General features: G+C 42.6%; 1 protein-coding gene across 1 annotated transcript in view; it reads left to right on the top strand.

The window, feature by feature from the left end:
- The window catches only part of ARSB (arylsulfatase B), an 89,433-nt gene extending 73,590 nt beyond the window's left edge, over window positions 1-15,843 (top strand). The window contains exons 7-8 of the mRNA XM_069963031.1: window positions 10,954-11,076; window positions 14,280-15,843. Coding sequence (XP_069819132.1) covers window positions 10,954-11,076; window positions 14,280-14,545 — 389 coding nt within the window. The 3' untranslated portion in view covers window positions 14,546-15,843. The remainder of the gene's footprint in view (window positions 1-10,953; window positions 11,077-14,279) is intronic.
- The last annotated feature ends 1,820 nt before the right edge of the window (window positions 15,844-17,663 follow it).

The following is a 17,663-nucleotide window of genomic DNA, read 5'->3' as shown; positions in this document are numbered from 1 at the left end:
TATAAAAAACAAAGTAGAGCATAAAAAACCCTCCAATACCTCAGCAATGTCAGAAAGCAGCAGCTTCTATACACATAACTACTGGTCCATACAGCATGTGTCAGGCTAACAGCAGTCTGCGTAACTTTCTTTAAAGTTTTCAACTTCAAAGAGAACAATTACAGCTGCATACTGCTACTTTAGCTTGACCACCAAATGAGACCTTTAGCCATAATTGACCGCATTCTGGACCCGCCCTGTCTCGATGACAGAGACGCATGTTGTTATAAAGCAGCTGACAGCATCCATAAGGGAAATTACATACTATGTTTGTACTTTCATTAAAATTTTCAGATCATTTCTTCTAGAACGTAAATCCGCAGAGGCACAAAAGCTTTATGGCGTAATTACTTAGGGTAAAATAGTCTGTTTTCATATATATTTATAATGCGAATCATTTCACCGAGCCCAGAGTAATGGCCGAAGCCTCATCAATCGCTCAAACGCAGGATCCAATTACCTCTTAAAAGATGAAGGTCAGTCCTATTCTTCACTTTTTATTTATTTCAATAAAGTTACAGACAGTCGCAGGGCTCGGCATAAAATTCATTATAACTATAAAGTTTCAAAAGGTCACAAAATGTCTCTTTAGTTAGATGGCGGAAAAGAAAAAAAATATCTCCCGTTTGTTCAATAATTCATAACCAAGTGCGGAGATGTAGATAGTTAGCAGGAGATAACTGTGCGACTGTAGAGAGGCTCCCAAATTATCCCGAAATGGCAACGCAGTGAAAAACAAAAAGGTAACCTTAAAGGAAATGTGTCAGCCGAATGTGACCTATTGTTTTTAATCAAGTTTTTATGTTAAACATATTTTTACAAATTTTTGGTGATTTTTTTTTTTTTCTTTTTAATTTTTCCATGTCACTTTCTATATTTGAAAAAATAAGAAATTTTGCAGTTTTCACGCTGGCCACTTAACTCCGTATTAAGTTGGAACTTCTTGTTCTGTAGATATTGCTTTTCAGAAAACTTCTTATTCCAGGAAAAATAATAATGCTAAGTGCCACCTTAAAGGGGTTGTCCGGCGATAAAAAATTATTCACAGAATAACACACATTACAAAGTTATACAACTTTGTAATGTATGTTATGTCTGTGAATGGCCCCCTTCCCCGTGTTTCCCCCCACCCACGCTAGACCCGGAAGTGTGGTGCATTATACTCACCGCATCTTGTGTCGTCCACGGTCTCCGATCGTCAGCAGTGACGTCTTCTTCGGGAGGCCAGCGGATCTTCCCGAGTGCCGGCCGCCCTCTGCAGCGTCATCCGAAGCTCAGCCGCGATTGGCTGAGCATAACTGTGCTCAGCCAATCGCGGCTGAGCGGCTGATGACGTGGCCACGTCATCAGCTGCTCAGCCGCGATTGGCTGAGCACAGTTATGCTCAGCCAATCGCGGCTGAGCTTCGGATGACGCTGCAGAGGGCGGCCGGCACTCGGGAAGATCCGCTGGCCTCCCGAAGAAGACGTCACTGCTGAGGATCGGAGACCGTGGTCGGCACGTGACAGGTAATGTATAGCGCACCACACTTCCGGGTACACGGGTGGGGGTGGTGGGACACGGGGAAGGGGGCCATTCGCAGATATAACATACATTACAGAGTTGTATAACTTTGTAATGTGTGTTATTCTGTGAATAATTTTTTATCGCCGGACAACCCCTTTAAGTGCCACCTTATGTGTGGTTAATACGGGAGACCTCATTCACAATAGGTGACCTATGCGCAGATCACAGAGCATGCCTAAAACACTCTCCCGTAGAAGGCAGTGATGCACAACAGGTTCCCATAGCCCATGTGGCTGTTGTAAATACTGTAAAAAGCCGCCCAGTAAGATGGCTTTTATGTGTACACAGAAAGTCATGCCCAAAAAAAAAATAAAAACAGAAAAAAAGGTTCTGCTATATTCCTGGAAGTCGTTGAGACATGCAGTACAGCATGCAACTGCTTCCCTAAATGTGCTGGAACAAGTAGTTGGAGAACATGGGGGCCATCTCCTTAACACCTTCCTTTTCTGTGCTGGGAACCAGCTGAAGGTGTAGGTAGGACTATATTTACCCGGTATGCAAAAGAACACTGCAGAGTCACCATCACGTGTCTCGACGTCAGTGAACTAGCCAGACCTTCCTCCGGGAAGGAACAACCAAGCCAAGAAATGTCTCCAATCAAGGAAACCACCCAAGCAAGGTATCCATCCACAGAAAGCTGTTTAGGGGTATTTGCCCCTCATCAGTGTGGAGTAGGTTTCTGGCTAGTGGGAGTAAGTAAGTGCATGCAAAAGGACGCTGGTTGACCTCAGGGAGATCAACCAAAACACCGTAGAGACACCATCACGTGTCTCGACGTCAGGGGGCAATGTTCTAGAATACACTGACGTTGAGACACGTGATGGTGTCTCTGCGGTGTTTTGGTTGATCTCCCTGAGGTCAACCAGCGTCCTTTTGCTTATATTTATCCGATGGCCTGTGCCTAGGGCAGCAGTAATGAGGGGGCAGCACTTAAATCAACGTGCCAACAAAGAGTTATTTTTAACCTCTTAGCTAAGCCTGAAGAGAGAGAGCAGCACAGCCATCCGGGTCCACCAGTCTGCTTTGACTGGGGACATTATAGGACCAGGCCACCTGATGCGACGTGTCCCATAGCAGCTGTTAAAGCAGTAGTTCCACCCATGGACCTCTGGTGCACCCACAAACCCCAGTGTAAATTGTCTGGTCACACTGGGGGTGCATTAAAGAATTCTGACACTAGGAATCATTTAAATGGGGGGGGGGGATTCAGTCCCAGTACCTAGGGCAGCACAAGCTGTAAATACAGCCTGGGTGTAGGGTATTACTTACCTGGTCTATCGCTACTGCAAGATTTCTGCTGAATTTTGGCTAAATATTTGAAAAGCAGGCAGGCACGATGGATGCCCCCAGGGATACTTACATGCTTTAAGACCACAGTTACCATTTTACGATGGTCATTATGGGATGTTTTTCCAAAGAATCACTTTGTTACAGTGTAAACAGTCATAATGCATCCACAGTTAGTGCCTGGTTGTCTAAGACTAACAGACATATGACGCACCTGCAGCAACAATAATAATGCCCTATCTGTCACCAAAACAAAGCATTCATATGCAGGTGCTTACCGTATATACTCCCCCCAGCGTACACCCGATAAAAAGCTGCTCTATGGATATTGTAAAAATGAGGATATTGGCAAACTATTTGATCAGAGTGAACCATGTCACCACGTTAAGGTGTCCTCGAGACATGGTCCCTACTCTAGCATTCTTACCCTAGCAATGGGCTCTCCTGGGCTGAACAAGCCTACAACTGGGCAGATAGGAGCCAAATAATCTCTTTTTATAGCACCCTCAAGACATGGGTGGAGTGCAAGCCAACAGGAGGTAGCGCCCCCCCCCCCCCCCCCCCCGATACACACACACACACACACACACACACATACAACAGAAAGCCAACCCAAGGGTGCTATAAATAGAGATTATTTAGCCCAGGAGAGGCCATTACTACTGTGAGGATGCTAGAGTAGGACCATGTCTTTGAGGACATCTTGACATGGTACACTCTGATCACATAGTTTGCTAAGACCCTCATTTTTTTCAATATCCATAGAGCAGGTTTTTATCATGTGTACACCAAGGAAAGTATATACGGTAGGCACTTGCACCTGTAGGTTTCTGTTTTTTTTGTCTGTACTTAAGCCACATGCAGCATGCAACCTACAGTGTGAACAGAGGCATAGAGGTGCTGCCGGTTTTTCCTTTTTTTCCCATGCAAAGTGGGGCCCTCCCAGTGGGACAACCAGGGCCAAAATTTACCTAACATATTTTCAAATTATATTAGGAACCTTTTAAATCCTGAAGACGAATATTAGAGATGAGTGAATTTACAGTAATAATAAAGCTATGTGCTTCGTTAACGGTTAACATTAAAGGACACCTGTCAGCCCCCGTGCCGGGGTGACAGGCTCCCGACCCCCTGTTAGATCCCCCTATACTTACGTGATCCCGCCGGGTCCCGCTTCCTGATGCGGTCGGGACACAGAGATTTCAGCGCCCGAAGCCCGGCGCGCGCGCTGATAGCAGAGTCAGACGCCCATAGAGAATGAATGGGGAGTCCAATGCTGCGTCATTCTCTTTGGGCATCGGACTCATCTCTCAGCGCGCGCCGGGCTTCGGGCGCTGAAATCTCCGTAACCCGACTGCATCAGGAAGCGGGACCCGGCGGGATCACGTAAGTATAGGGGGATCTAACAGGGGTCGGGAGCCTGTCACCCCGACACAGGGGGTGACAGGTCCTCTTTAACAAACGGTTGGCTTGTCAGCCGACTGCCTTTAAACTCCGTGCCGCTTTTTTCCGGATGCCTGGAAAAGCTTGGTCCAGTCCTGGGAAACTGGGACAGAGTTCAAAGGCTGCCAGTTGACAAGCCGACCATTGAGTTAACGAAGCGCATCGCTTTATTATTACTGTAAATTCATTCATCTTTAGTGAATATCTATCCGGGTTCAACATATAATTCAGTTGGAATGTATTGGATCAACTAGGGTCTTGGCAATAATTTTTTAGTAGCTAGTAACCAGAGATGAGTACCTTGAGATAACATTTGTCCCTTTGTGGGGTCACAAGGTTAGTTTAGAATATAATGGAACTAACAGCTTAAAGGGGTTGCTGGAACTTCTTAGCCCCAGACCTTTTTGATCCAAGACAGAACCCCAGGCCATAAAGGCTGCACTTTAGGTGTGGTATCAACTAAGACCAAAGCTTGATTTTCTCATTGATTCCAGTTATGTCACTGCTCAGAAGCTAATGGTGATGATGATAGAAGGCACTGACCAGCCTATGGATAGTGTCAGGGACTGCAGGGGAGGGAGCTGGAGGAGGAGCTTAGGTTCGATGGGAAGAGGATCCATAAATGATTAGAGGTGAAGACTGATTTAGAGGGGTTAAAAATGTAAGGAGATAGGAAGCCCCTTCTTTACCTATTCTCAATGGTATTAAGCTCCCACTCTTCCTCACTGTTTTTGCTTTGGTTATTGGGTTTTGTTTAGTTTTATGCTGTTCACATTAATGTATTCCTTGGTTCCATGGTTGTAGTGATATTGCAGAAATTACTTTATAATTGTCCACACTGGCGTCTGTAGAACTACTACACATACTTAAATGGACATGTGCATTCTCATATACAGTATATATGCAGCGTCAGCGATAGGCATGAGATCTCAAAGGGTGGAAGTGAAAATGATTGATCCCCAGCAAATGACCTTTATCAATTGTTCAGATCATCGTCATATTATTGTGTATCCTACGACGGTCATACTCTCCTAGATGCAGATCCCGTTTCACATTGCAGAATTGTTACTAATATTAGAAAAGGTGGTTCTGCAGCTCTCGTATGTTAACTATTTAGAGATTACTTCAGGCCTTGATTTGTATACATATATACCCACATCCCAGGGATTTATAAAAGCCAGCAATCTGCTCCCAGCCTTCTGACCACAGAGCAGAGGCATGCAATGCACCCAAAACACTTCTCATTGAGATATCTGATTCTTGTGGTCTTCAAATAACATGTTCATTGAAGGAAACCAGAGTCTTTCAACTTGCACCATAAAAATGGATGAGGAACTCGGACATTCTGTTTATATCCTGAAAAAGAACTGACTGCTATAGAGACTGTGGGTTTATAAGGCTTATCAGAAGGCAGGGGTGTAACCAGGGATGATCAAAGTAGGTTGAGCCCTTGGGCAAAAGATTTTGTGGGGGGTACCATACCACATCTTTGCCACAAAGCCCACCTGACTCAAACACAGCCACATTTTCGAGAAGTAAACATGCATGCATCTACCACTTTTGGGCATTTTTTTTCTCCAAGTTGTGACCATGTCACGACACAGGGGGGGATGCCCGTCCCATCTGATGGACAGTCTGCTCAGCCAATCAGTGACTGGAATGGTGACTGGCTGAGCAGCCAATCCATCAGCCATGTTGTGTTGTGTGCAGTGCTGGAAATCCTGGAGCCCGGCAGGGGTCCCGGAGCGGTGATACAGGTCTGAAGAGGCACGGGGAGAGGTGAGTTAATACCCTTTGTTACTTCCCCCATGTCCCGGCCTTTTTAAAAAAAAAAAAAACGGAGGCCAGACTTCTCCTTTAAAAGGAACTCTCTTTCTGAAAGGTTGAATTTCTACAAGAGAGAGTTGCACAATCATCCCATATACTGAATACAGTGACCTATTTATAATCTATTCATTGATGTAACTATAGCTGGTCAAGCGGTCATACCTGGCCCTAGTACCCAAGGCTTGTAGTTTATCATACTCTGAGGCAGCTGGCACCTATACATAAAAATTTCCATAGTTCCCAAATATAATTGATCAATTTCTTAGTTTTCATCTCTGCATTTAGACGCAAACAGATACAGTATGTGGTTGCAAAGCCAATTCTCTTATAAAAGTGTACAGGGGCATCTAAAGTGCGTTCCCTCTCCTAACAGTGCTGTCAGCCGTACTGATAACATACCCAATAGCCACATGCCCCTCTGAACAATGGCAGAGCATGCATCATATGCCATACATTTAGATGAGACCCATTGTCAGGATATTGTATAATGCGGGTGGAACAAATTTGTCCACCAGTACAGCATATTCCAGATTGGATTAGAAGACGATGTAGCACCTACTATAGATATCTGGCCTATTACAGTTATCTACCTTTTCTCTTATTTTCCATAGAAATTCTCCTGTACTGCATCATCCCTTCTGTCAATAACGGCTTCCTTCCTCCTCTCCAGGGCTTTGGGAATTGTCATTGTAGACCATGACCTTTGGGGTTTATCTCTGCTCCTTATCCGTAGTATGCTTCCTTATTGCTTATTATTGATCTGTTGTGTGTTCTTTGTCCTGTTATAAGAATACTAGAAGCTTTTTCTGTCCGGTCTATGGCTTGGTATTTGATAAACTCTTGATAGACTTCAATGGATTACATCCACCTGTTTCCATTGACATAGCTAGAAAGCATTGGACCTTATGCCAAACTTTTGAAGGGTGCACCTCTTAAAGGGGTATTTCTGTATCCCCAAAACTTCGTAAAATGATTGGCTGTAGAAAAAGTTATGCTTGGTTCCCTCCAGTCCTGCAGTACCTTCTGGTCCCTATTCTACCTGCTTCTGAGACAAGAAGTTGGAGCAGGACCCACCAATTCAGCCAATTACTGGCTTCCAGGGTGTCCCATCTCCTAAATCTTCCCTTAAAGTGGTGATCCAAGAGAAAAAAAGAGTGAAACGCTAAAGCAATAAGAAACCTTCCTACTTGACACCTTTTAGGCAGGGTGTACTCTTTAGTCTTCTAGAGTTGCATACATGTTATGTGAGTGTACACAGAATTTAAGTTACACAGAGTGCCCTCAATCTATCACCTTAATAGTCCCATATAGAAGATGAGAGGCTGAGTAAGAATTAAAGCATGTGTATTGGGTTCTAGTCAAGAACTAACAAACCGATGAAGAAACAACAACTGAACCTCAAATTTATCTAAATGTAACAAAATCTTTAGTTAGTTAAAAAACACATATGACAGAACAGGGACAGGAAAGAAGCAATGGATCGCAACTGGAGAAATATTAAAAACAAAACGACAACGGACAAAACGAAAACGAACATACTGCTTGTATGTTCGTTGTCGTTTTGTTTTTAATATTTCTCCAGTTGCGATCCATTGCTTCTTTCCTGTCCCTGTTCTGTCATATGTGTTTTTTAACTAAATAAAGATTTTGTTACATTTAGATAAATTTGAGGTTCAGTTGTTGTTTCTTCATCGGTTTGTATGTTATGTAAGTGACCTTTGGTAATACAATACCTGTAACTAGTAATAGTAGTATGCCTCCTTGAAGCAGAATAGGTACTAGAATCCGTCATAAAGATGTGTGGAGTCTTAGGACCCTATTACATTGAGCGATAAGCAGCCGAATCGACATGATTCAGACAATTATCTCTCCGTGTAATAGAGACAACGATCAGCCAATAAAACGATAATCGGCTAATTGTTTCTTTAGGTCCAGACCTAAAATCATCAGCTGCCGACTGCGCATTGCTATGTGTGATAGTGATGCACGGCCAATGGCTGACGATTGAACAAACAGTTAAGACAATACCTGTCCCAGCGCCGCGGCTGCAGCTTCCGAGCGGCCTGTCTGAACTGGAAGGCTGCTCAGCCAATCACTGGCCACGGTGGTCTCGACCAGTGATTGGCTGAGCGGTCTGTCAGCTCAGACAGGCTGTTCTGAAGTGGTAGCCGCGGGACAGAGAAGCACGCAGAGGTCAGCAGAAGGCCAGGAGCGTGGACAGGTAATGTATTAACTATTTGGGCAAGGGCTGCACGGACATCGCTAACTATGTCCGTGCAGCCCTTGCAAAGTGATTATCAGGATGTCTAATAGGCTCAGTAAATCTAGTAGATTGGCGCTCGTTTACAATATTGATCAAGCCTTCATTGGTCCATGTGATAGGACCCTTAGAACATTGACTGGGGATATTATGTCAAACCAAACAATCTCTCCAAAAGGAAAGACATCACATCTGCAGACAGCTGTTTCAGGGCTGTTGCTCCTCTTCAGTGCAGAGCAGGGTGTTGGCTGGTTAATGAGAGTTCTTCTTAAAGGGGTTATCCAGACGAGTGGAGACTTATGGGCCATTGCTTCTCCACTGGGAATTCTGGAAAGAAAGTATATGTAAATAGCTCTCGGGCCTCTTACTAGCCAGCCAACACCCTGCTCTGCACTGAAGAGGGGCAACAACTCCGAAACAGCTGACCAAAGATCGTCTTTGCTTTTGGAGAGATTGTTTGGCTTGACATAATATGAATATCATAATATCAACGTTCAGTCAATGTTCTAAGACTCTCTGATAGAGTGAGACTTGACTTCAAGGGACATCTCTTTGCATAAGAGGTGTGAGAGCTATTTTTCATATCCTTTCTTCTCTGAAGCAGAATAGTAAGAACTAAATTTGTTTACAATTAACTTTGCTTTGTCATTTGGTACCATTATTCAGCCTGATAAATGTCACCTGACACAAGGAACCTTACAAATGACATTACTATATACAAGTATTACTGACACAGCAAAGTGATATCTTCTGATATCTGCTGAAGCAGAGGTCTTGTCTCTGTAGCAGTCATTAGTTGCTCTGGGCTTTGAAATGTTTGTAGTTTTTATTCTTTGTTCTCTATTTTTGTGTTTTTGTTTGGTGTATTTAATGCTCAGTTAGAATTTGGTTGGTGCCAATGAATATAAGCAGTTGCGTGAATGGGCAACCGCAAAATAAATTACTTTGATTAACTTTGGAGAAAAGTTTGAGGGCGATTCTAAATATAGGATAATGTTTTGCACTTGATCTCCCCCTTGAAATACTAACCACATCCTCATTATGGTAGCCCTAAAGAAGTATTCACATCAGGGACATTTAGTGGGGTATTCCACTCAAACATAACTTTTCATATGTTGCTGCCCATGGTCAGACTAACAATTCATTCCATACTTGTTATTATCTATTCAGTCTCCTTCCCCCAGTTCTGAGCTGCTGCTTTCTGCTGAAGATACAAAAATCTGTGTGCAAGCTATTCTCTCTGCCTCCCCCCTCCCTTCTGAGATGATGTAAACAAGTCCCTGACTGGCTTTATCTGCAATTTTGTAGCTTCTTTGTAATGCTTGGAGGATTAATCTGAGGTCAAGTGCTGATGAACTCACTGTGATTAGCCCTCCCTGCATTACAAAGAAGCTACAAAATAAGCAGATAAAGCAAGTCAGGGACTTAAATCTACTGTCTCTGAAGGGAGCGGAGACAAGGGGGGAGACAGAGAGAAAAGCTCGATCACAGATGTTTGTGTTTTCAGCAGAAAGCAGCAGCTCAGGACTGGGGGAAAGAGACTAAATAGTTAATAACAAGTATGGAAGGAATTATTAGTCTCACCATTGGAAGCAACATATCAAAAGTTAAGGCAGATTTAGATCCAGACCCCCCCCCCCCCCCCCCCCCCCCCTTCCCCCAGCCCATTTCAACCTGTTTGAGCTAGCCGGAAAGCTAAAAACACAATTTTTGGGTCACTCTCATTGATATTACTAGGATTTGCAGTGTAGTACGATGAGGTTTGCTATCTATTTAGGCTTACAAAAACATGTCCACTGTCATACAGCATCACTCCTATCCTCAGTTTGGGTGTAGGTTTTGCAGTCTGTTCAATTGAAATTGTACGTTAGCCATGGCAACACTGCACAGTGTGAGAAAGTGCTAGTGCTATTTAGATCCTATGTCCACTTATGTAGAAATATACTGTAGTCTGAGAGAGGCCATTGCTAGTATAGGGACCATCTCTCTGGGGTTCACCTTAATGTGGTTAAATGGTACATTCTATTTGATTAAATGCTTTGCTAAGAACCTCATTTAAAAAAAAGATATATATATATATTTTTTTTTTTATTCTCTTTTGCACTGATGCGAGAGATACTCTTTGTAGCCACACTTTGCTTTGGCTAACAGATGAGGGTCCTACATGGCAGCCCACCCTTAGAATTCTCTAACAGTTTATTTCAAAATGGATTTATCTTCAATAGCCCTGAGACAACAGGTTATAATTTTACATAAAACCTTAGAATATCTCTGAAAAAAATATAGTCAAAAACGTTCCAAAAGGCATATGATGTGTACATTGTGCAAACCAGTTTCTTCCGTTACTACTGGTACAAAACCAGCTCTAGGCTGTCAGAACATGCAGTGAGTGGTGGTGTTGCACAGGTTGGAGACGTCTTCTCTATGCTGTATAGTACATATGTGTCACAGGCTGGTGATTGATGTAGCTGTAAAGTGTTAAGGTTACAGGATGTAATTGAATATATATACCACTTTTTTTTTCTCTGCAGGCTCCACAGTTGAGATGAGAAGAACCTTGTCCAAAGGCATTCGTGCTGAAAATTCATTGTTTAATGTATCAGTTCATGGTGCAATTCGACACGGGAAATGGAAACTACTGACTGGAAATCCAGGTACCACTCCTCTATATTATCAAGGAATAAGCACAGCAGACACTATAAATGCTATTAACCCTTACACCAAGAAACTGACGTACCCAAATCACTCAGAATACAGAATAATAATTTTAAACCATCGGCCCTCTTACTTTAGGGATAGGGGCGAGAACTTATTTGACAAAACTTGTGGTGTGATCCATACATTCAGGATAAGTAAGCAATGGCCAATCCAGCCCATGGTCAACTGGTGGTCAACCCAACCAATGCAGTAGCATTAGTACAGCTCTGACCACGGAAATGTGGCCCTTAATAAAAGAGAATTTTTCCACATTATCAAGGCCTGAGGTAGAACGTGCCTGAGAAAACAGTTAGTTTTAATAAACCAATATTACCTGAGCAATATTCCCAATATAGATATAAAATATTTTTTTTGCATCTGCGGCTCCTATGTAGAGCTACACATCTCCTTGGTTAAAGCGAATGTACCACAAGTACATAGTTTTTTTTTTTACATGAATAGACCAGTGCCGGCGCAGGGATGCCGGTGCTGTGGCCATTTTTTTGAACCGCTCCCCGGTTCCCACTCATGGCGCCTGGCCTTGCATAAAGCAGTGGGAGCAGGCACGCTGGCCCACAATGTGACGATTACCCCTCCCCTCTACAACGCGGCTCCTTTGATTCTAATGGAATCACATAGTGGGGGGAAAAGGTGGGGGGCGTCACACTGGGGGGGCGACAGGCCTGCCCCCAGTGCTTAAGTGGTACATTCACTTTAAAACAAATACTGTGTAGTTTGATCCCACAGTAATACTCCCTTATGTTTCTCCAGTTTGTCTTGCTTTCTTATCAAATGTATGGTGGCAAGAAGTCCACCACCAATAGGAAACATTTATGATCTCTGGATCAGACTACCCAAGGGTCTTTTTGTAGTCTGTTACCATGGAAACACAAGTCTGCATAACAACTGTAGAAACAAAACGGTTGGATACTTGGTGGGCTGGATGGGCCAGGTAGTCTTTTTCTGCGGCCAATATTCTGTTTTCATATTTATTTATATATAAAGAGAGAGAGAGACACAGAGAGAGGCTTTCACATGGTTAAGAAGCTTTTAAGTGGTAGAAGAATGTTAACTAGTTGAGTAGTTCTTACACTACAGATGTAAATGTAAACCTGACACCTGGTATTCCAACTACTGTATGTGAGACTGCTCAGCCTCAGCATCCAGATTTCTGTGACTTATAGAGGCCACGGTTTAGGAAGTCAATAGTATTTATTTTACTTCCCTTTTTTTGTGCCATGATGTAAACACTATGAAATGTGCCGTGAAAATCTGGAATAAAAGCCATACAGCACAAGGCATGTTGTTCTGCATTGTCGTCTCCCAGATCGCTGGTCATTATTTATGTAGATTTACATTCCATAATGCTGAAGCAATGTATTCCACAGTAACGTCAGTGTGTGCGCATCAAACACCAACATTTGCTCAGCAAAATGAATTTGCCCTGAAGACTCTTTGTCTAAATTCTAAATATTTAGATTACGGAGAGAGATTTTCGGTTACGTAAATCCATTATTTCTTTCTCTGTGTTTTACGGACACCCAGGCTTTGTCTCCTCTACAGTCATCTTTATAGCTTCCTATATCTAAATACATGGGTCAAAGCCCCAACCAACTCAAAGCCTCAAAATTCTGATTTATTTAATTGAAGAACAAGCTCCTACCTTCAGTTATATAGTTGCCAATATTTAAAAAGTTCCAATTGGGACATTAAAACCCCCAACCCCAAAGACCACGCAGAAGTGCCCTCAAAACAGCCAGGAGAGCAGGTTAGGGTACTATTCCACAAAGCGATTTTTCGAAGATTAACAATCTCAAATGACCGCTATGGTGAATGACCTGAAATCGTTCACCCAATTACACTACACGATTATCGTTCAAATCCGAATGATCATCGTCCTGTGTAATACCACCCTTACGCTCTAGTCATACTGTTTATTGCCAGTGGAAGGATTCTCGAATGGAAGGCTTCAACCTACCATACTGTGTAGGTATTGAGTGTCTTATAGTGTGTACAGTGTCATACAGTACATTACCATAAGATCCCAGTATACTTTACTACGTTTTCACCCCCCCCCCCCCCCCCCCCCCCCCTTCCCCTGCCTGCTGGTGATTTTTTATTTTCTAGCAACTTTGAAGCTGTTTTCAGGGCAAATGAAAGAACTTATAATGCAGATGCTTTAAATGGCCCCCATCCCCTGCAGCTGCTTTTTTGGTTATATACCAAGCCACAAACTCTCCCAGAAGGAAAAGTTACCCATCTGTAGACAGTTGTTTTAGGGTTCTTGCCCTATCAGTACAGCCTATAATCCCCAGTCAAGATTCAAGGCACTTTTAAGGGGTATTCCGGCAAAAATCGTTGTTTTTTTTTTTGTTTTGTTTTTTATATTAACCATTTTCAGAAAGTTATATAGATTTGTAAACTACTTCTATTTAAAAATCTAAAGTCTTCCCATACTTAGCTGCTGTATGTCCTGCAGGAAGTGGTGTATTCAATCTGACACGTTGCTCTCTGCTGACATCTCTGTTCGAGACAGGAACTGTCCACAGCAGTACAGGTTTTCTCAGGGGATTTGCTACTGCTGGGACAGTTCCTGTCTTGGACAGAGGTGGCAGCAGAGAGCACTGTGTCAGCTAGAAAGAATACATCACTTCCTGCAGGACATACAGCAGCTGATAAGTACCAGAAGACTTGAGATTTTTAAATAAAAGTAAATAGCAAATCTATATAACGTTCTGACACCAGTTGATTTTAAAGAAAAAGATTACCCCTTAAGGATTGAACATTGATTAGAGGAGATGCCACCTCCAATAGGCAGCAGTGAGGAGAAAGCTTCTTTTTGGTTTTTTTCCTCCTTGAGGAGAGCTACATTACACCCTGTTTTTCCCCTGGAGCATTGAATGACTTATAAGATGCCGTTTAGTGGTCTTGTATGGAGTCACACTGTCCGCACCCTCTGTACTGTTGAGACACTGTATAATTTCAGTCTATATATAATAAGTATCCTAAATAATGACTCTACACAGTAACTCACTCATCATAATTTGCCATTGCCCCCACTACTACTGAATAGATGGCATATCTGCCTGCCCTGATGTAATAACACCCATGAAATTAAAGTATAATACCTTTAAGTCTTCTTCTTGTACTTTTTGTGCAGGTTGCGATCGCTGGTTTCCTCCACCAAATTCTTCAGACGTTCACAATTTCCCATCGTTTGAGTCTTCGACAAAGAATCTGTGGTTATTTGATATTGTCCATGATCCTGAAGAGAAGCGGGATTTGTCAGACAAATATCCTGGAGTGGTGAAGAAGCTTCTTTCACGTCTGGAATACTACAGCAATCATTCTGTTCCCGTCTATTACCCAGATGATGATCCCAGATGTGACCCTGAGGCTTCCGGTATCTGGGGCCCTTGGGAATAATGTTTTGTATAAAGAGGAGATTCACCTATGATACAATCACCAGGACTTTAATACCCTTTACAAGTACATTCTCTTTTATAAGATGCGACACAGAGGCCATTGCCAACTGAATAAAGTCTATTGTTATAATGTCCCTCATGCCCAACATCCAAAAAATAAGTGAGTGTCCCCAAAACCGAATCAGCCATACTTTGTAATGGCAGGTTATCTACCTCTCCTTATTAGCTAAAATCTTATATAACAAGAAATCTGGGATGGCCCAACCCTGAACATTATGGTCACAGCCTATAGGGATAGGTGGGAGCAGCAGGTGGTATTATTGACTTTCTGTAGATGGTCTCAGTCAAACTTGAAGGAAGTGATTGCAAATAATATTGTGGGTGTTCGATCAGGGACCTACGATTGGGTGGCAATTATTTTGGCCTTGGTATGGGATGTCCTATTGACAATCATTATTTATATAGGTTTTCTACCTGATCATTGTTGTAGCGTACTGTACTCTGAGGGGGGCATTCACACAATCCGTGCATAGTCTGTAAATACTGATGACGTGCTACGGAATGGAGTTCGGAGCTCCCGGCATCATCATTCATAATGATCCCGATAGCTCCGGAACAGTTTAAATCTTCATGCTACTGTACTGACACGCTGTGATAGTACAGAGCTCCTTGCATCACACAGTGTCAGTACAGTAGTGCAAAGCCTTGCGGCACTGGCGATGGTCTATTTATGTAAAAAACTTAAAGGGATGTACCTAATGGTACATTCACTTTAATGCCATGTTCACACATCGTATCTTTTTTATAAATCATGGCCATTGTTGCAATTTGCAACAACAGACGTGATTTATGCAGAAGATAAATTGTATGTGAATGAAGGGAATCCCGTCCGGAGCATATACACATAGTATATGCTCTGAAAAATTGACATGTCAGTTTTGTGCAGCCACTATTCATTGAATAACGGCCACACAGACATGTCAGTTCACACAATGGAGAGTGCGGCTCCAGCTGCACTCTCCATTGTGTGCAGTGGTGAATTGCAGATGCGGCTCAATTCAACAGAAATGAAGATCAACAGGCTGGTACTGCAGGATGCATGATCTTCACTAACACTGGATGTTCTGTGACCAGGCGGGGTCACCGAACGGCCGGTGTCATACGATGTGTGAACCCAGCCTTAGGCTGCAGTCTTTGCTCTGCGGCTTTATTGCCAACCTCACAAGCTTTATTTTGTAAAATTTTTAATCACTGAAAATTATATCATTTCATTTAATGCAATAAATTTGCAGCAAATCAGTATGTCTTATGTGTGGATTTATCCTTAACCCTGAGAGTAAATTTCACTGTTTCCTCAAAAGAATGAGCATGCTCTGGATAAGAAACTTTCCCAAGATCCCAAGAACAGGGAGCTGCTGCAGGTTGCAGGATATAGCACACATATATGTCTGATATTTGTCCATTTATGTACCCCCGGATTTGTAAAGTGCTGCCGAATCTGTTGGCGTTATATAAATAAAAATTATTATTAAGGAGATAACCAACAACCAAAGTGCAAAATAAGGACACCTATAAATAAAACGCAACAATATGTGAAAATGAGGATGAAGATGTCTCAGACAAAAAAAAGACAGCAAGGTAAAGCTCCTAGATACAAAAACTATTTGTCTGGAAAGCTCTATATGCAATCATTAGCCCAAAAAATTAAATGGGTACTCTAGAAAAAAAAATTACCCTATTACATAGAGCGATAATCAGCCGAATCGGCCTGATTTGGACAATTATCGCTCCATGTAATAGGGCCCCAATTGCATTGGACGATCCAATAAATGAAAGCAGGAAGCAGCCCTCCATCTCTTTAAGGAAAATGTGGACGTTTTCTTTGCTCATCAGCAGAAGAAAATGTGGCTGTACACTGATAGGTGAACAGAACTTCCTCGTCCTTTGAAGAGACTGAGTGCTACTTCCTTTTTTCATGTGCAGAAACTCCTAGCAGTCTGTCTGGCTCCCATAAAGCCATAACTACTTCCTGCCAAGTCTTAATGGCAAAGTGTACGTTAAGCACAAAATAGAATAGTTTTCATCCATGAACCTCCCTATTTACATTGGAAATACACATAGACATTAACACACAGGGTCGTTCTTCTCCTCCAATACTATTCCTGGGCTTAGACATTGAGGCTGCAAGCACCAGTATAGAGAGAAAGTAGATGTGGGGCTCTATATCATATGGCAGATGAAGGTACCAAACAGGCCCGGTATCATGAGGTGCACATGATGTGGATTGTACGCCGGCCAAGTATTTCTCTGCAAAGTCTTTGTTATGACATCCAGTCATCTCTGGTAATACAGAACAGCTTTGCCGGCTCTTAGGATTCAATCAGTTTTCTGTTACCTTTAAAAATACTAGTCAGTGATCCAATGTTTTAGGCCTATACATTTCAAGGTACATGTCAATGATATCCTTGTCAGTAGCAAACACTTTATAGAATGGGTAGATCTGAAAACCTTCCCGTAATAATATAAGCACTGTAACTTAATAGATCCTAATGCACAGTCACAAAATAAGACACCGAACTAGCATAACACTGCATAACACTGAATAATCTCAGTCATAGCCAGGCCTTTAAAGGGGTTGTCCAGACTTAGAAAAATATGGCTGCTTTCTTCTACTCTTGTTCTCAGTTTGGGTGTGGGGTTTTGCAGCTTGGTTCCATTGAAGTGAATAGAGCTGAATTGGGATACCACACACATCCAGAGGACAGGGGTGGTGCTGTTTTTGCAAGAAAGTAGCTATGCTTTTTCTAATCCAGGATAACCCCTTTAACATAAATGCAGCTGAAATTATGATCAGAAACAATTAAAGTGTATCTCTCATTACTTTAAACCTTTGACATGTCACAGACATATTTAAAAGTTTTGGTCTCGTTGCTGAGACTCCCACCATTGAGGAGAAGGAGCAGGGAGAAGACTCTACCTTCACACCTGTCAGTCATCCCCCTCCAACGCTCCAGTGGTCTAAAGGTAAATAACTGATGGCCAAACGATCGTTCAGCCGTCTCATCCTCCCCATACGCAGGAATGTTCAGCATGGCCGAGCGTTCCTGTGGTCTTTGTGA

The sequence above is a fragment of the Dendropsophus ebraccatus genome, chromosome 3, assembly GCF_027789765.1.
Source record: "Dendropsophus ebraccatus isolate aDenEbr1 chromosome 3, aDenEbr1.pat, whole genome shotgun sequence".
NCBI lineage: Eukaryota > Metazoa > Chordata > Amphibia > Anura > Hylidae > Dendropsophus > Dendropsophus ebraccatus.
The sequence above is the reverse complement of the archived record's forward strand: the minus strand, read 5'-3'. Positions and strand labels throughout refer to the sequence as shown.